At 36.7% G+C, this 21,171-nt stretch overlaps 1 protein-coding gene across 2 annotated transcripts; it reads right to left on the bottom strand.

The window, feature by feature from the left end:
* Window positions 1–6,346: 6,346 nt before the first annotated feature.
* On the bottom strand, window positions 6,347–20,131 carry panx2 (pannexin 2). 2 transcript variants are annotated; one of them, XM_073850690.1, is made up of 7 exons: window positions 19,886–20,131; window positions 19,721–19,759; window positions 16,780–17,327; window positions 10,802–11,913; window positions 9,180–9,318; window positions 8,895–9,086; window positions 6,347–7,175 (listed from the first exon to the last, which is right to left on the bottom strand). In XM_073850690.1, exons 3-7 carry the CDS (start codon window positions 17,006–17,008, stop codon window positions 6,883–6,885), a joined length of 1,965 nt encoding a protein of 654 aa, XP_073706791.1. In that variant the 5' UTR covers window positions 17,009–17,327; window positions 19,721–19,759; window positions 19,886–20,131; the 3' UTR covers window positions 6,347–6,882. The 2 variants fall into 2 exon arrangements, with proteins under 2 accessions (XP_073706791.1, XP_073706792.1); XM_073850691.1 differs by lacking the exons at window positions 19,721–19,759; window positions 19,886–20,131 and having other exon boundaries at window positions 16,780–18,794.
* Between the last annotated feature and the right edge of the window lie 1,040 nt (window positions 20,132–21,171).

Raw genomic sequence — 21,171 nt, 5'->3', positions numbered from 1 at the left:
TTTTACATTTGTAACTGTAGGTACCACAAACAATTTAATATAGCTAAGTTTGTGTATTTTTACAGGTAGTAAAATGCTGTGTGTGCTGCTTATAAACACCAGAGAGATAATGATTCATGAAAAAGATGGTCTTTACTCATCTCACTTGCACAAAATAAATGCAGTAATAGAAAGTACAGAAACGCACAAAATACACTGAAATACACTGAGAATTATATCCATTTAAAAATTTTGTTGAAGTCATCCCCCCGGATCTTCTGCATCCACTCAGCCCGTACGCAGCCTCAACGGGGAATGAGACGAAACGGTACAAAAATGCACACAACGATGAAGTGCTGAGTCTCCTCTCTTGAATCCTAAAAACACTCAATGTGAAAAAATATCTATGTGACGACAAAATCATGGATCAGATTCATTACATGTTGTTTAAAGGGCCAAAACGGGTCAGCCTCCGAGAAGAGGACATGACCTCCATGAAACTGTGTTTTATTGACAAGTGGTTAGGTTTAGGGGCAGGGGTTGGGTTACGTGCTCGTAAATGTGTCTGTTGTGACTGTTTGCATTGTAAAATCACACCCCAATACATATGCAATAATGGCAATATTATTACCCAATATATCATTTAATCATGACGATAAAATTCACAGTGCCTTTCGCGTCAGCTTATTGACGCCAAGGGTTTCTTATTTAAAGTAGTGGAGGACCCTGCACGTCCAAAAATTACGCTGAAGGGGTACCCTGTGCGTCAAAATGCGACGCCAAAGGGTCCTGGCCAAACGTCAATATATGTGACGACTTGGGAGTGAGACTGTGTTGCGCGAGCGCACATTCAGCTCTGCAGGCCTAGTGCTATGCGTATTTAAATCTCCTCTGATGCGCATTATCCTGCATTAGCCAAAATCATGACAGTCAACCACATCCAGTCATATGTGAATTAATGTAAATATTCGCTAAAAACACACAATAAAGACAGCAATGATGCAGTCAGGACTGTGGCACCGGCTTGCTTTGAAATGTATTTGGTTATTGCGCCTGATGCGTGTGCACCCGCTGCTTCTACCGCACCCTAGTCATTTTAAACAGCACATAATAACGAAAACAATACCTTACAAACAGGGTTCGAAATTAACACCCGCCAACCCGCCAAATGCGGGTTAAAAATCATTTTGGCGGGTATTGATGAAAACTTACCAGCCAGTTTGGCCGGTGATGCTTGAGCCAATCATGCAAATCATGTCAGAGACGCTCTGGGTCGTTTGTCCCCTGGACAAACCTTTATTGTTCAGTGCGAGTGCCGCATGCTGTAATATGAGCAGTCATTATTCCGTCTACTCTCCGGTGCTGATAGCGCTCGTGTGCAGGTGATACCTGAACTGCACACATTGCTATCTGGATTTAAACTAAACTCATTTAAGCTTTGCCAGTTTCAACATTTAAGAGCCATAAGACGCAAACCCGCGCGCGCAGTGAGAAGTGAGAAGATCTGTGTTTGCGCTCATCCGAAGCGCGCAAACCCGCGCCTCAGAACGCGCGCAAATATTACTCCCGCAGAAATGTTATTTCGTCGTCCTGCTCCCGCCCGCGACATTTATGTTTTGCCCCACTTCCGCCCGCAAAAACCTGCATAAAAGTAACCTATACCCCCGCGGGGAAAACAGGTCTCTACTTCATCTTTTGGCTGCATGAAACAAACCCTCGATCGCGCTAATGTAAAGGTACGATCAGAACTTGCGCGTAATGTATGAATGACACTCTTGTATATCGGAGTCTAGGCACGCATAAGTCTGCTATTGATTCACAAACTATTCATGCTTTCGGGGCTCTGATCCATAGTACTTTTGCGTGAAATTTAAAAGTATTTTCGTAGTTGTCAAAATGATTGTCCTGTGAGTGTTTTATAATGAATACTTAAATGCTTAAAAAATACTCTGAAGTTGTAAAGAATCTCTGAATTAAAGAATTCAGGAGATTTAAATCTGTGTATATGTTAAAAAGTTAGAACTGAGCAGAGGGTTTTTTTCTAAATTCAAAAGTATAGTTTTAATTTAAAGTTTGTTTGTTTGAGGTTTTTTATAACATGCATTAGAAGAATAAAAAGGCAAAACAAATGTTTTGGTTAATAAAAAAGTTTAAAAATAAACACCTTTAGAGGAAATGTCAGGCATAGGGGGGCCTTTGAATAATTGACCCGAGAAGGAGGTGGGCCCCGGCATAGTTTCTGTACCTAAAAACTAATGTTAGACCTACTTAAAACCACGAAAAATCAGTTTATTTTATTGCATCTTTACTGTATTGTATTTATTTGTGCTGTTGCTTCTAGTTAGATAGATTATTCGTATTTATTTACTTTTAATTTTTTTTAAACCGTTGCACCCCTAATTTTCACCACGTAAAACTTTGTCTAATGGAAATTCTGATTGGCTGGTAACTTCAGAAAGTTACCAGCCACTTTGGCTGGTGATCAAAAAAGTTAATTTCGAACCCTGCTTACAAATAAAAAGGAGCCGATTTTTATGATCAGAACTTCCTTAAACCAGTGAACCTGTAAACCTTTCAGTCCAAGTAAACGAATGCGTTCAAATAGAAAGTTTAAAACGATATTCATAAATGAAGCATATACCCACTTTTCTTCCGCACCACTAACGTTACTGATTATTTTGTTATTAATATGATTTGATTTATGGTTCATATTCATAATCGTACAGTATGTTGTTGCCAGTTTAAAGGGCGATGTTTCCAAGCACTTTCGGGCTAAAAAAAGCTGTTTTCATTTGCATTACAATAGTATGTTTATTTAATGGTCGCGGGTGCGGGGCGGGTTGTAAAAATAGACACAGTGGTGCGGGGCGGGCTGGGTCGGAAAAGGAAAGGACGAATGATACACGGATTAAAAAGGTTTATGCACTATTTGTTTGCCGTTTAGAGTAGTCTCATTCGCGTCCATTATATTTTTAGCGGTGAAAAAACAGCTGGTTGCTTGATATTGCAAGTCGGTGTGTTTTTTCCATATTGTTTTACTGTATTATCTTCATTATGAATGAACACACTGTTTGTAGTGCAAACAGTTTTACCGTTTACTACATGTTGTTATTCTTCTTGTTATTTTCGAGTTTTTACGACGCTCCATCAATCGGCCATATTGGCGGCACTGAACGTAAACAAATACCACTGACCCTAACGAAACTCACAGATGTTGCTGATTATTGCTGCTGAAAAAGATAATTTATAGTCATGTTTTGGGCTGTATTAAACAGTCAGACCGGGACAAATATTTGGAGTACTATAGACTGCCAAAAGTTATAACAAATCAACAAAAGGTGTAGTTGGCCAAACTGAATCAGGATTTCCAGGGCAAGAATCTTGACAACATTTGTGTTTGTTCTTATCATTTCCAGTCAGGTAGGTGAAATAATTTAACCTAATATCTTAATTAATACTGCTATGTATCTTTACCACCTATTAACTTCAGTCTGTCAAACTGTTATGTCCTTCTCTATACACTGTATAAAAAAAGTTGTTTCAACTTAAAAATGTAAGTGTTCATGCTGCCTTAAAATTTGAAGTAGTTTACTCAACTCAAATATCCACATTTTCATGTAGTACAACTTAACATTTCATATTGACTGAACTTAAAATATTAAGGCAGTTGAATCAACTTCTTTTTTTTACAGTGCATGATTTAGCAGCTTCCACATTTTTCCCTGTGGTTTAGGCAGCATAAATTAACAGAACAAGGTAGTTCAGTATACTGAACATTATATATAGTACATTAACTGTGCAATTAATGCCGTTGTTTACATCCGAGTATCTCCAATATGGCCTCGTATCCGGGTAACTGACCAAACCGTGACATAAGTGCAAAATCAGATTCCAAAAATTAAGTACTTAAGTAGATTAAATTACATTTTAAAATACTCAGACTACAGTTTTTATGGGTTACATGATTACATATTATTTACACAATAGCAATAAATTGATCATGATTTATTGATTCTCTCTTACTCCTCTTTTTCATCTTTTAAATTTTCCTTTATAAAATAGCCTACTGCTTATGACATTCATAGAGTCTTCAAGTTTTGTGCACATTCACACAAAGATCAGTTATTAGTCAGGTGATGGCGACAGAATTTGACCACCGATTTACAAAAAACTTATTTCAGGTTTAAGAAGTGTTTCAACTTTGCATCAACTACTGATAAACACTTCGAAAGGTTTTTTTGTCTTTCAAATATATTAAAATGCACAAATTCACAAACTTTTTTGTCATCTGTCATCAAGATTTTAAAATTAAATAATTAAATAATTAAATATGTGATTCTGGAACACAAAACCAGTCTTAAGTAGCATGGAGAGATTTGTAGCAATAGCCAAAAATACATTGTATGGGTAAAAATTATAGATTGTACTTTTATGCCTAAAATCCATGAATCAATGTTCCATGAAAATATTTTGTACATTTTCTACCGTAAATATATCAAAACTTAATTTTTTAATATGCATTGCTAAGAACTTCATTTGGACAACTTTTGAGGGCAATTTCTCAGTATTTTGATTTTTTTGCACCCTCAGATTCCAGATTTTCAAATAGTTGTATCTTAGCCAAATATCCTAACAGACCATACATAAATTGAAATGTAAATGTAAAAATGTAATGTTAATGTAATTTAGAATCAGTAACGGATTACAATTTGTAAGTAATCTACATGTAGTTCTCCCATGTGTAATTTTGTAACAAAAAATACTTAAAAAGTTTCTGCTTTGTGAAACAAAACCTGTTAAAACCTACAAAAATAATTTCTTCTTTGAAGTAAAGCTGAAGTACGTCATCTTACATTTAAATCAGTTTACATTGGTCATTGGTTAAAATTTATTCATGAAGAGAATTTATCATTGTCATTCAGATAGTAACTAAAGACAAAGTTTTAAAACAAACTGTTTATTACGGTAACTACAATTCATTAACCTGGAGATGACCGCTGTCATAACCAATGCGATGTCAGCAAAAAAAATATTCATAGCCATAAGGTGTTTCTAATTAGCTAAAAAGCGTGGGCTGCTTCTCTGAATTCTGTCAACAAAGCTTTTGTGAAACTGTTACAGACAGGTGGGATTTCTCATCATACTGGTTTTCAGTGTTTCTGTGAGGTAGTAAGCATTTTATGCATGATATTAAAAACATAGTGAACTTTCTACAGCTCTTTCAGCTATAACAGAAATATCTCATCATACATATACATCAGAGAGAGGCTAAAAAAGCTAAAGGGCTGATCTGTGCAAGACGCAGACACTAGGTGTTTTTCTATTTCTCTCATGTAAATTATGTAACATGAGTACAATTGAACATGCAGTATACAACCCATGTGATAATCTAACATTTTCTCTTTTTTTCTAGAATAGATTAATTTATTTCTCTAAGCAGGATACTTGGTTGAAATGCTGCAGTTCCATAAATATACATATATTAAACACAAACATTTGTCAAGAATTTGTGACAACACATGAACAAAATAATCAAGGTAACATGGCCATGAACATTTTTTTATACATACCTTGTCTGACTAACCCCATTTTACCATGTTGACTCAAAGTTTGAGTTTAGCACCCGTAACACCATCAAATTATATTCATATATCTAAAAATTTAAGCCTGGAATATCAGGTGTCGTTCCTTCTCTTCTAATGGTATTGTCACTCCTGATCTGTGTTCCCTGTATCACATAATCATTATCAAAATATTGCACTTGGATGCATGATATGTGCTAGAAAATCAGAGCTGCAGCAGCTATTTCTAATATCAATCTCATGCTTTGTGGCTGGAGGTGCTTTTGGATTCCAATTCTGCGTTTTTGTATTCACTTACAATCGTAAAAGTGTGTTTTGGCAGGGCATTTGTTATACTTGACCATAAAATGCATTTGGGAATATCAAAGGTTTTAACTAGGATTTACAAAGGTGGAATGACACTTACACAAACTGATTCACGGCGATCTAGGTATCAAAAGCAGGAATCCTCTTTAGTTTGAAAATGTGCAGCTAAAGAAGCTGAAATCTTTCCGTCGCAACTCTGTCTGTTCAAAAAAGCTGGTATAAGGATCCACATCATATAGTATTTCTTCTTCTGATCCGGAGTTGAATGTCTTTGAGCACTTGACCCCAAGACTCAAAGTGATATAGTTTCATTGAATAAGTGCACCAGAGGTGTGTGGATGAACACGCCATGTGACAGTCTTTTTAAAAAAAAAAAAAAGAACGCCTAAAATCTCTCAATTAGATTTTTCTTTTCTGTACAGCTTTGTATGTACATTCCAAATGTGCATATTATTGCGACAAGAAGACATGAGGTTGCATATTTTAAGAGAACATGTATTGCGTTGGATACCTCAAGACATCTACATGAGATGATGATCGCAGAAAACAACACACAACCATGTTAACATTGATGATACAAGAACATATGGTGCTTTGTGCAAAATTCTGATTCTTAATTGGGAATGTCATAGGGAACTCATTAACCCATATGGTGAGCACCAAGGTCTTGGGTGATTTATTTTCCCTCAAACTACACCTGTTCGAGTATGTGGATGTAAGGCTGGGAGATGATGAAGGTGCACTTATTTTTGCACAAAGAAATAATAGTGTTTTTAATAATATACCGGTTTAACATAAACAAAAATAATTACGTGCACCTGTAGAATGTAAAATATCCAAGAGATGTCCCATAATCTTCATCTCTGAAAATGAAATAATCTGAGCTCCACTCATAATGGTAAAACCATTAACATAACTCTAATACCCGGCATATTCCTTTGTGCTTCTGCTCGTATTCTAAGTGCTTTTGCATTTATGTGTCCGTGTGGGTGCAGGTGTGTATCTGCGTTTTCCTTCAACACTCTCCAGCAGCAATCAGCTCGCCCGGTCTTGCTAGTCTGTCCCTTCTGTTTTGCTCCTCCTCGTCCTCATACAAGGTGTGATGGATGCTCAACAGCGGATGCGAGGGGTTTCGACTAAAAGGCCCGGGCTGGCTCTCAGGCTCCGTATCTTGGTTGAGAGGATCGCTGACCTTTGGGGAGTCTGGAGGAGGCATGCTGGTCGTTCCACCGTTCATATATGATGTGGTGGAGAGGGTGGCTGTGGAGAAGGCAGCAGTGGTGGACAGTGGAGGTGACTCTTTCTTCTCTAAGGGGACAAAAAGGTGATATACGCAGTCAATTTATGCATCACAACATTTTAAAGGGATAGTTTACACAAAAAAGAAAATTCTGTCATTATTACTAAACACTACTGTTCCAAACCCGTAAGACCTTTGTTCATCTTCAGAACACAAATGAAGGTATATTTGATGAAATCCAAGTGCTTTCTGACCCTGCATAGACAGCAACGCAACTACTACATTCAAGGCCCAGACAGGTAGTAAGGACATTGATAAAATAGTTAATGTGACATCAGTGGTTCAACCTAATTTTATAAAGCTATGAGAGATGTGAGAGTATTCAGGAAATGCAACAATTTCTTCTCTTCCGTGTTCTGTGTTCTTTTGCATGTTGAAGACTGACACGGAAGGAAAAAAATGCTAAATAAAGCATTGAATGTGGCAGTTGGGTTGCTGTCTATGCAGGGTCAGAAAGCCCTTGGATTTCATTAAAAATATCCAAATTTGTGTTCTTACAGATTCGGAATGGCATGCGGGTGAGTAACTGACAGAATTTTCATTTTTGAGTAATTATCCCTTGAAGACAAGCTCAAGATATTTTTAAGTTTTATTCTATTGCATAAGATAAACCAGCAATACCACTTTTTTTTTGAGCTTTTATGTGTCTTGAAAAAGGCAAGAAGTTTAATAAGTGGCTAAATGGGACTAGAGAGGCATCCAGATGTCTGAGACATTTCGAAGTGTGAGACAGGAAACCAAACAGGAAAACTCATCTACTCACTAGTCCGTTTTACAGCCTCATTATGTTTATACTTGCGCTCTTACAAACTATTCTAATTGAAGCTTTCCAACTTTTTTTTAATAAGCTGTGGGAAGCTTAGTGATATTGATGACATTGTCATGCGACCATGGTGTAGTTTATTTATACTGTAGCTGTGCATAAATTCTAAAAATGCATATAAAACAACGCACAAATGAGTGCGGTAAACTTTTTATCCGATATGAAAATGGCCATAAACTACGATGGAAACACATTTACTGAATAAATTCCTCCATGCGCATTTAAAAAATCATGTGACTTTGCACGATGGGACGGGATAACTTGACTAACCAGTGTCAGAAATGTTTTGGTCATTCTGAAATGTCTGAGCAAAGTCTGTCATCAAAGTATTTCTCTATAATTGTCTTACATGACTGCGTTCCCAAACAGCAGGAATCCGCTTCCGAAAGCAATGACAGCATTTGTTGGGTTTTGTATGCCTGCTCTGAGGCACAAGTAATTTATCATATATGAAAATGATTATATTCATTGGCTTCTCCTACTTTTCTTAGTGATATGTAGTGCCAGTTTATCAGGAAGTGGCAATTTTGTTTTCTTTGGCTCATTGGATGGAAACGATACTTTATTTTCAAATGTTTCAGTTTTGCACATAAGTTAAATTTGCATCTTTAGATGGAAACATAACTATTGTAGGGTGGTTGTGTCCACAAATTTCTAAGACACATTTATATGCAAACACCATGTAAAAGTGAATTTTTCAAAGTTGTATTGATTTGTAAAGATTACCCTAATGAACAAATTATGTAAGAATCAAACTTCTGTTAGTCACAGAGCTTACTTTCTGCAATAATCCTAAAGAAAATAGAAAAATCCTATAGGTGTTTTGTTGAGACTTACAGGTTGGCCTACAAAAATACATATGGTACCATAATACTGTGCATTCCTAGAGACAATCCAAGCATACCAGTATGAGAAGACGAGACATGGACAACTGTATGTGGACCCTCAATGTACACATTACTGAGAGAGTGCTCGACAGGAGGTGGCTCAGGATTGACCAATTCTGTTTTCGCTTTCTGGATGGTTAGCATGTAAGGATGAACATCCAGCGAGAGGTTCAGAGTGTGTTTCTTCAATATATTATTTGCTTCTGAAGCTGAAAAATAAAATTTGAAACAAGATCAGTAAAGGATTTTAATGACATTTGCTACACTAACCTAAACCAGGTTTTTCTCTTCCTTTACTTTACCTTTGTTTGTTGGAGGATATTGTGTGCTCTTGGTGTCCAGAAGTGGAGCCATAAAGCTATCTGCTACATTCTTCCTTCGTACTGGTTTAGGTTTGTCTGCCTTTATACTGTTTTCCAGTCTGGTTAGAGTCAAGGGTTCCTGTATGAAAATAGAAATCTGAAGTTCAGTTCATATGACGCCATATATTAAACTGCTTTATAGCACTTTTTCCACATCAATCTACGCTCCATACATCATAATGGCACAGCAAAAACAGGTTTTTAATATCTTTGCAAATTTATTAAAAATCAAAAACTGAAATGATTCCATTGCATAAATATTCATTCCCTTATCTGGGACACTTGAAATTTAGCTCAGGAGCACTCATATTGCTTGTAGATGTTACTACACTTCAAGTGAAGTTAACCTGTGGTAAATTCAATTGAATGGATATGACTTGGAAAGGCATACATGCCTAAATAAAAGATATAACAGCTGAAAATCCTTATCAGAGCAAAAACCAAGCCCAGAGGTTAAAAAAAGCCTGTAGAGCTCAGGGACAGAACTGCATCAAGCCACCGATCTGGGAAGGAGTAAAATAAAAATTCTGCTGCATTGAAGGTTCAAAGAAGAATGTAGTCTCCATTATCCTTAATGGAAGACGTTTGAAACAACCACAACTTTCAAGACTCAATCCTCTCCTCATTGAAGACACATGAAAACACTTGGAATTTGCAAAAAAGCACCTAAAGGACCCTCAGACTGTGAGAAACAAAATTCTCTGGTCTGATGAACCACAATTTCCACCAGGCACTGCTCATCACTTGCAGACTACTGTGGGATCTGTTTTTCAGTGCAAGGACTGAGGGATTCGTCAGAATAGAAGAAAAGCTCAAGCTCAGAAATATTGAGATAGCCTTAATGAAAACCCAGTCCAGAGCATTCAGAACCTAAGACTGGGCAGAAGGTTCACTTTAAAACAGTGCAATGACCCTAAGCACACAGCAAGAGTGGCTTATAGACAGCCAAAGCCCGGGCCTGAACCCAATCAAACATTTCTGGAAAAACCTAAAAAATGTCTGCCAGATAATATTAAAGCTGACAGAGCTTGAGAGGTGAAGAATGGCAGATAATTGCCAAATGTTGATGTGCAAATCTTGTTGCATCATACCCAAAAAGACTTGAGGCTGTAACGGTGCTTCAGCTAAGTACTGAGTTAAGGGTATGAATACTTATGCAATGTTCTTATTTCAGTTTTTAATTTTAATTTTTTTGGCCGTTTTATGCATTTTTCTGGATAGGACAGTGGAGATTTGACAGGAAGCTAGTGGGAGAAAGAGAGGGGGGTAGGATCTGGAAAGGTCCACGGGACACGGGATACCCGAAGTGCAACTGCGCCATTTGCACCAACTCAGTTTTTTTTATTTTTAATACATTAATGAAGTTGTGACAATTCTGTTTTTGCTTTGTCATTATGTTGCATGGAGTGTTAGGGTTAGGTTAGGGTTTATAGGATTGATGTGGAAAAAAACGTAATTTAAAACAGTTTAACATAAGGCAGCAACATAATGTTAATGTGAAAAAAATTAAGGGGTATGAATACTTTCATAAGGCACTGTATATATGAAAGAGAAAGTCTTACCTTAAAAGGCTGCGGCAGAGGGTTAGATGTGGGGATCCACTTGATCTTCTTGCGGGGTCTTTTGATTACTGAGGGTTCTCCCCCCAATTCTCCCACACCCAGCACTGAAGGGTCCATACAGTCAACAGTCTGTATCCCAGAGTCTCTCACAGTCGGAGTGGCGTCGTGGTTGGATTGAGCCAACGCTGCCAGCAGTTGCCGCACAACATTATCATACATGAGGTCACTCTCATTGGTGATAAAGTCCAGTCTGTTAAGAGACTTAATGTGGTCTCTGTTCTCATTACAGAACATGGCCAGAATGTTAATGTCGCAAAACTGCGACTTCTGCCAGCGCCGGCGTGTTTTAATGCCAACTTTGTGCAGCTTGTCGAAGACGAAATTGGACTTGCGCACCACAAACAAATGCAGCAAGTTCACGAGGATAATGAGGTTCATAGTACACAGCAAAGCGATGTCCACTGCGGCCATAATGCGCTGGAGCTGCACGGCTGATAGCTTGCAGTTAACATTCAGCCGCAGTTCAGGGATGCTGCTTGTGTCTGGCGGCTCACCAAGCGCGCAAGTGAACTCGTTCTGCCTCTGACGGGCGTAGTAGGTGCTCAGGTACGTTATGGGTATTGAGCTGAGGCAGATGATGGCTAAATGTCGCGCCAGGTACATCTTAGCCAGAAAGTTACTCTGCCCTCGGCGCTCGAGATATTTCTCAAACAAGTTCTGCTCTGGGCTCTTCTCTTTCTCTGCGTTCTCGATGATCTCCCGTCGCTCTCGTTCCGTAATCCCCGGCCCCTTGGACTGGATCTGCTTCTCGATCTTGGGCGCTCTGCCTTCGGCTGCCCTGTGGTAGCAGTTGTCGATCTCTTGAAGGAGGAAGTTGAGCTCAGAGGTGAGCCGAGTGGAGGCCATGAACTCCCATCCCAGGGCAGGTATGTACATGATGCCTGCGAAGGCCAGCAGAGCATAGGGGAGAAACTTGTGCTCGAACAGAGAAGGCCGAAGCTGGGGCTCGACGCCAGGCACTGCATCCCGCAGCTCTGTCCAGCAGTAGCCTCTGGCATACAGAGCCTGGTCGCGAGTGAAGTTGTGTGGGGTGTAGCAATATATAGATTCCTCTAAAAGAGAAGGAAAATCATGAAAATCACACTTCACAAAATATTTAGGATTTCTGAATAGCAATAAGTTAGATACCACTAGCGTTCATGCCAGGGGCATTGTAAGGAAGGCAGTGCTCCTTAAAATTTTGGATAAGAAAACAAAAATAGTATGGTCCAACAGCGACACCACCAGGTAAAGTTACAATGGAAGTTCACGTCTCTCACGCCTCCCCTAAGCCCGTTGAGTTTTAACAGACTCCCTAAAGCAGAGGTCTCAAACTCAATTCCTGGAGGGCCGCAGCTCTGCAGAGTTTAGCTCCAACCATCTCCAACTCACACCTGCTTGGAAGTTTCTAGTAATCCTGAAGACCTTGATTAGCTGGATCAGGTGTGTTTGATTAGGGTTGGAGCTAAACTGTGCAGAGCTGTGGCCCTCCAGGAATTGAGTTTGAGACCAGTGCCCTAAAGTGTTCGGTGAGTTTGGTGGGGGGTAATTGAGAATGAATAGGGGAAAGTCAAGCGACAGGAGGCAATGCCTTCATTAAGATATGATTGGATATGACTGGTTATGATTGGCTGTGATTTGTTCATGCGATAAATCCCGCCTCTTGTGTTCATGTGCTTTTAAATTAGTCTGAATGAACAATATAATAGTGTTAATAGAAAGACTAATTTTAGTAAGTAAACAACTCACACTTAAATATAACCACTTTGTTGCATTAAGATAAGATGCATGCATGGTCCAACAACACTTTAGTTTTCTCAAAATGTTAAATATCACCTAATTTCCAGCAATTCACAAATGTTTTTTTTGGAAGCACTTCAAAGATTCAGTCTCTCAAAATCCTTTTTTTCTGTGAGTCTACTTAGCTCTGATTGGTCAGATGGTCCAGTCTGTTGTGATTGGTATACCACATACAGAACATGTCAGAAACGACACGGCCATGCACAATTCCGTATTTTGAGCGCTCAATAAAAATGATTAAAACATCTGTTATTGAATACACTTACAGGTTGTGATTCAGTAAACCCAGCTGGTCCAAATAAACTGGGTACTGAGCCATCTTTCAAGAGCAAGCGTTTTGTGAATGCGTTGAACTCCTTGAGATTTTAAAGTGACATGCTTAAGGACAGGACAGCCAACGTAGAACATAGACGGCCATTATTCAGATGTGTTACCTTTGATGTGTAGCCATCACAGAAGTGGGATTTGAATTACTAAGGACTTGTTTAAACTGTTCATAGCTGATTCTTTCTTTTATCGCACACTTTCAGCAGCTTTGCAGATTTTTTACATTCATATACAGCTACATTATACACTGCATGGGAATGGTATAATAGGGGTACTTTTAAAGATAATTTCATCAAAGGACAAAAACTGACTAAATCTGTATAAAAATTAACACTGGATATTACAACTGTCTCTCTATCCAGGAAAATCTGGCAACTGCAGTACCCAGTGGGGATTTGTTTCTAGTAACAAGCTGTCATCAGGTTGGAATGGATTTAATGCAAAGTATAAGGCCAATAATGATGAATCAGTGATAAAACAAATGATACATTTGTCTGTGCCAGTTGGACAAAGATAGAGGTAATGTTTTCACAGCTGCTGTAACTCCTGTAGATGCCTCCACCTTATTCTGGGTCTCAGTGGATTACACTCCTGTACAGAATCAATAATGTTAAGAAAGGTAATATGGTCATAAGTCTAGTTTAATAAAACACAAAACTTTAGAGTTACAGGTTTTACTTTTTCTTTCAGTTCTGTTAAGTTTCAGATTGATTCAAATTATTATTCTTCCAATTAATGCTAAACAGCCTAAGCTTGGCCTTCACTAGTCCTTCTTTCTGAACAAGTATTCCTATTATAGAAAAAATACTGCAGTGTAATACCCATCTAAATGATGTGGAAAGGCAATTTAGCTGCAGTCTCGATGGAATTCCAACTACAACCTTCCTAAGCATAAATGTTGTATAGTATCTCCAACAGTTGTTCAGATTTAAGCTATACTGCGTGTTTCTGCCCAGCAGGGTTCTCAATGTTCAGTCACAGCCAGTTGGTGCTGCTATGCAGTAAGACTGACTCAGCGTTTAGAGTAAACCCCCTCCTACCACCACAACCTCTCTTTATCTCTCTCTCTCTCTTTTCCTACGTAATCACCCCACAATCTCTCTAGCAAAAATCAGTTAACCACTCCTTTGCTGGATAGCAATGGACGGCAATAATATAGAAAGTCTCAGCAGATGATTAATAATGGCTTAACTTAATAAAACTTAAATCTTGCACTCAGTCACCAGTGCCATTCGTGTTGCATAATATTTCTGATTTAACATTTTATGCAATACCATACATTTTTCATATGTATAAAGGTTGTTTGCTCTAAACATGTTTAAATCCACACATTTGAATGAAAATGTGAGAATTTTACATAAAAAATACTAAATGGAAAAACCAAGATGAGCATAAAAATGTGAATATGCGCCAGTTTTCTTTTAATATAAGTGAGATTAGTTTATGTTTTTATATTTTCTGTTATCTCACTTTGAGCTCAAGAAATCAATAAGGAGCAGCTTTCTAACGAATGAAAAGAAGTAAAAAATAGCAGGAAGCCCACGTTTGTAGGTTAACTTAATTTTTGGGATAAAGTAAATCGCCTAGCACATTTTATGAGAATTTTCTAATTTTGCATGAAAAACACAGAAAGGAAAAACCAAGATATGCATAAAAATGTGAATATATGCCAGTGTTATTTTAATATAAGTGAGATTAGTTTTTATTTTTATATATTTTCTGTTTTCATTGTAGTTTAATTTTTGTCATTTTATTTTTATTTTTTAAATGTCTATATATATATATATATATATATATATATATATATATATATATATATAAAACTATATATATATAACTTTATTTCGGACACACATTTGGTCCATAGATAAAAAATAAAAATATAGAAAAAGTACAATACTTTAAATGACATAACATTACAATAAAATTCATGAAAGACTAAAAAGCCAGTGTTTCCAAAGGCCAGACATATATCTGTAACAGCTTTTCTTAGGACTGGTTAGTGCCAGTATTATTCCATTTTCAGATTTGTCCAAACGACACATAAATTTAAACATTAATTGCCTTAATAAGGCTCCACAGGTGGGAACACCAGAGTTCACAAAAAGCTGACTACCACTGTGCCATCTTGGGACACGAAGGAGGAGCCTCATGGCATCATTATAGGCTACAGTGAGTCTCCGCAGGCTACTGTTCTTATATCGCCACCACAAATGTGCTGTGTACATAGGGCTACAGTAGGATCTGAATAAAAAACATTTAACATCCGATGAGCACATGCTAAATTTTCGCAGCAACATATTGGCTTGAGCATATAATTTGCAACACTGTCTGTACAGATCTCTGTCGTCACTCATGTCATCTTTTATGATATGGCCCAGATATTTTATTTCTTTACATGTCTTCAGAGGCTGATCACTCAAGTAGAAATCAGGAAAAATTAATCTCCTGTCCTCCTTGGTTCTGACAATCATGATATTACTCTTACTGGAATTAAATCTGATATCAAAATCATTACCATACTGTGAACACACCTTTAATAACTGCTGCAACCCAGCACTGTACGGGCTCAGCACTACCAGGTCATCAGCATACATTAGGTGGTTGACGACAGAGTTTCCCACAAGACAGCCTGTCTTACAAACATTCAACAATTTGGACAAATCATCCAGATAGACATTAAAAAGGTAAGGAGACAGAATTCCACCCTGTCGCACGCCATTTTGAACATGTATAGTTTTATCAACTTTTATTTCAGATCTAGTTTTAGTTTATGTACCATTTTAGTATCAAATTAAATGAAATTAATGATGAAATTAGAAATGTTTTTGTATATATTTTATATTATTGATATTTATATTATTTTATATTTAATTTTTTTATTTATAATTTTTAATATTTATATTATAATATATATTATATTATGACAATATTATAATAAATAATATATTTTATATTATCTTTAGATTTTATTTCATATTTTATATTTAGTTTTATTTTATTTTTATGGTTTTGGGTTTAGCTTTAATTTTAGCTTTAGTTAAATATAATAACCATATATTATTATAAATAATAATATAATTAAATATAATAATATAATAACCCAATATTTTATTTCATTGGGAATATACATACAATTATGTAGTATGCAAATCACTAAGAATATGGATTTTTTTTTTTTTATTGTAAGCACATAAACTGATGGAAATGCATGTATTAAAGAAATCTCTATATGTAACCCTGGACCACAAACCTGGGTAAATTTTTTAAAATTGACTTTTATACATTATCTGAAAGCTAAATAAATAAGCTTGTTAAGATAGGACAATATTTGGCCGAGATACAAACTGATGTGAAAATCTAGAATCTGAGGGTGCAAACAAATCAAAACATTGAGAAAATCGCCTTTAAATTTGTCCAAAATAAGTTTTTAGCAATGCATATTACTAATCAAAAATTAAGTTCTGAGATATTTACAGTAGGAAATTTACAAAATATCTTTATGGAAAGTGATCCTACTTAATATCCTAATGATTTTTGGTATAAAAGAAAAATCGTTAATTTTGACCCATACAATGTATACAAATATACCGTGCTACTTACTGGTACTAACTGGTTTTGTGCTCCAGGGTCACATATGACTGCAAAATTTGCTCAGATTTCTGTCTATTATCACCATGTTGCTGCTTATTGGCATAAAGTTGAGCTCTGCTGTTCCTCTCATCCTTATAAATCACCACCTCTTATTGAAAATACGATTTTTGTCAACTGTAAGATGTTCATTTGTTCAGATAATGCTGTGCAACACTAACCTGCAAAGTTCCTTGTGAAAACTAATGTGACCAGCAGTATAGGGATGATGACAGTTCCTATGGTCACAACCCGGTCAAAGGGCAACTCTAGCTTGAGTTGCACCATGAGACCCGCCAGCACGCCACCCTTCTCATCCTGCGTGGAACCCGGCAGGATCAACTCCTTCAGCTTCTCTCCCGCAAGCAGAGCCGTGGCCATGTCCAAGTTCTGCTCGAAAATGTTCTGCATTCGGCACCAGCAGCCGGCTCTCCACTAATCTCACACTAACACACCTGATGGGACTTGAAGCTCCTCCTCTGTCTTCTCCCAACCCGTCAGCCACTGGATTGGCTGAGGGCTTTTCCCTGCAACAATATAATGAGTTATATATAAGAGGTGTTGACTTGAAGGATGAAAATGGATCTTCTAAGTGTCACAAAGGAAGCTTTGTGGTCAGCCCGGGTTGATGGGTTATTGATGGCTGATCTTGTCAGAGGTAGATGGTTTGCTGCTTAAATTGACTACTGGGATGAATTTCTCATCATATCTTTTCCACTCCTACAAAAACCTGTAAATGAACAAGAGAGTTTACAGATTATCAAGAAAAACTGTAAAATGCATTTGTGCACGTTCAGACTCAAAGTGCATGTTCCTTTAATTCAGTAACCAGTGGAGTGTACCTATCTGCAGAGTCCTTTGAGAGCGTGCACTAGTGACAAGGACAAAAAGACACAATGACATCTTACTAGAGGCTCAATCGTTCCAGATAGTCCAGATCAGGCTACAAAGATGGTATGCTGTTGTTCGTTAACTCATTGGAAAGTTTTACTGCATATTTCTGAACTACAGATACAAGTTTGATATGTTTCAGAGCGTCTTTGCCCATGGTATAAAAACCACAGACAAGAAAATAGCCGTTGTACATATTGAAAATCAATATATCTCGCTTTGAGCTCGAGAAATCAATAAGGAGCGGCTTTCTAACAAATGGAATGAACAACAAAAATGGCATGAACCCCACATTTATTTGGATGAAGTAAATCAGTCTTTCAGCTGAAAGCACTATGTATGTTTTACGTTCATCTAAAAATGTAAGTTAAACAATTTCTGAAAGGTCAAAGCTGAGGCAAAGAGGGTAGTGAATTGTTCTGATGTATAAAAAGTTGGTGTGTTTGTGTGACTTGGTTTTATTTATGCTAATAAATAATAATATTAATATAGGCTTTTATTAAAATATTTAATAAATGCAAAAAGCCAATCAAATATCTAAATATGCTGATTTTCTTTTTTGAATACGCCACCAGTCAAAAGTTTTTGAACAGTACGTTTTTTTTTTTAGAAATATTTTCATTATTTTAAATAACTTTTTGTTAATGTAAATTATTCCTGTGATTTTTCAGTCTTCAGTGTCACATGATCCCTCAGAAATCATTCTAATATGATGATTTGCTGTTCAAGAAACATTTATTATTATTATTATTATTATCAATATTTAAAACAGTTGAGTACATTTTTTCTGGATTCTTTGATGCATAGAGGAAAGAAATGATAGAAATAAAAATACTAGCAAGGATTTTTTAGCAAGGATGCTTTAAATTGTTCAAAAGTGATGATAAAGACATTTATAACGTTACAGAATATTTCTATTTTAGATAAATGCTGTTCTATGTTTTCTATTCATCAAAGAAACCTGAAAAAAATTCTACTCAGCTGTTTTCCGAAGGATAATGTGACTGGAGTAATGATGCTAAAATTTAGCTTTAAAATCACAGGAATAAATTACATTTTAAAATATATTCAAATAGAAAACAGATATTTTAAATAGTAAAAACATTACTAAATTGTACAGTTTTTGCTGTAACTTGGATCAAATAAACACAGGCTTGGTGAGCAAAAGAGGCTTCTTTAAAAAAAAACTTTAAAACACCTACTGTTTAAAAACTTTTGACTGGTAGTGTATTTAATTACATTTAATATGTATTCAACCTGTAACATAAATAATTGTTTGTATTAAATGCAGGGTTAAATATCTTCAGTCAATATCATATTTTTATTGGATGAATCTAGTTGACCAGTACCCTCACTCTATCAAAATTGGTACGAAGTTCAAATATGTTTTCAAAAAAAAATTATGGATAAAAAAAAAAACATGAGGTTGAAAAATTTTGTGCACCTAGACTGGTTTAATATCATTCATATGGTATATATTGCACTCTGTTTACAATATGTGACCCTGGACAGCACAGGTTTATTTGTAGTGATAGCCAAATTGTTTAGGCAAAATTTATACATTTTTCTTTTATGCCAAAAATAATTAGGATATTAAGTAAAGATCATGTTCAATGAAGATATTTTGTAAATTTCCTACCATAAATATATCAATATTAGAAAATCTCTTGCACCCTCAGATTCCAGGTTTTTAAATAGTTGTGTCTTGGGCCAAATAGTGTCCTATCCTAACAAACTTTACATGTTTTGTGGTCAGTTTCTTTAGATTTTTGGTTGACCGATAAATGTTTTTCACTCTTAAATGATTACAACTGGTACCCTGGAAATCCAGAGGTCTCGCAAGAGCACAATTTGAATTGTCTCTGTAATCTTAATAGATTAGGGTCTGGATTTTTTCCAGGCTATACAACTGGTGCTGCCAATCTTGAATACAGTGTGTTTAGATATAAGACACTATCCTAATAATATGCTTGTATTTGTCACTTTGGCCTAGTTAGGGATAATACCTGTCCTCTATGCTGGGACACTAGAAAACTCTCAAACAAGTTGTAAGTGATTAGAAATGTGTCATGGAAACTTAATGCAACAGCATGCAGGAGTATTTTATAACGTAAAACACCCTCAGATATAATCTAGCTTTATCGACGATGCTGTAACGACACTGACCGACATACTGACATTCTGACAGTGAATATTTAGGAGCATTAAGGTCATGCGGTGCACATCACTTACGCTCAGTCGAGGAGCCGTCCATCACTGGATCATCACTGGCTAGGATGACACATAGAGGTTTAAGACATATATATGATCAAATATTTGATACTATATACGGCATAACTGAAAGAGAGACGGAGAGGACTGGCTTGCATTCACTCTCATCTTCATGATGTCACATACCTGTCAGATTACTCGATTATATTGAGGAACACGCCGAACCTGAATCCTATGCTCAAATCATCAACATCAGGATAGATGTCCTCACAACGACCAAAAGATCCCCAAAAAACAAAGGACGCGGATGCTGAGACTTGTGCTTTGGTGTTGAGCATCCCCGGCGTCTGAAGAGTTAATCTGCAGTGCGGGCGAGCCGTTTCAGCTTGTATCCGGGCACACACACCGGTTTGTTCCGCCTCTCGCCATCCCTCTCACAATCCTCACACACTTATCCGGTTTATACCATCACATTCACACAGCGCTTCAAGGAGAGATTCATTGTCGTCGCTTGTTTGCCCTACACGAGACTACAGTATATCGTTAGCATGCCTGTGTGGAAACGCAAGCGATTACATTTGCTTAATTCAAAGGCGAGGCGACGTTATGAAATCATAAAGATATTAGATTAAACTTTCCCCTCGTATGGTCTACAGCTGTCTTTTATTTATAATTACTTTAAATATATAATATAAATAGGCAGCTAGGAGCATTTTACCCCATAATTGTATTGCTATATGTAAATAATTTGTATGCTACAGCAACACAAGTAATAGTTATGTAGTGTTTATTTAATTTCTTCTGGTATTTCAGAACATCCTAACTAAATTATCTAACCTAAAAACTATTAATATTTCTAGTAACGTTAAATTAAAGGGATAGTTAACCAAAAAATTACAATTTTGTCATAAATTGCTCACACTTGTGTTTGTTACAAATCGTTGAAATAAAAGATGTTTTTATTATTATTATCATTTTAGGTCATACAATCTAAGGAATTATACTACAGGGCCGTTGAATGCTTGAATCTGATTGGCTGACCAACGTTCTAGAGGTGTGCATTATTTTCAGGGAAACGCACGGCGAACGTAGTTCCAGGCAGCTTTTGACCGCAGTACATGTCTATATCACTTCGCCACACATTTCAGTTATTTCAAAGGTCCTTACAGCCCAAAACAGCAAAATAACCCAAAGCTACAGTGACACTGGCAAAACTAATACATACGGTAAACAACAGGATAAAAACGACAGATTATGTCCATGTTTTTTCCACAATATTACGTTTTATTATGTCTTGAAATATATCATCTGATCGATGTCTTGAGGTGTGGTAACTGTAGTATAAGCGGAATAATTGACTTCGGGCCGTAGAATTCTGCGAAAATAATGCACACCTGAGGTGGAACGGCCACTCCGCTTCGCGGACCAACGAGTTTCGGTGTTTGTCCTATTTAAAACTTGACTCTTCTGTA

This window comes from Garra rufa, chromosome 11, assembly GCF_049309525.1.
Source record: "Garra rufa chromosome 11, GarRuf1.0, whole genome shotgun sequence".
Taxonomy (NCBI): Eukaryota; Metazoa; Chordata; class Actinopteri; order Cypriniformes; family Cyprinidae; genus Garra; species Garra rufa.
The sequence above is the reverse complement of the archived record's forward strand: the minus strand, read 5'-3'. Positions and strand labels throughout refer to the sequence as shown.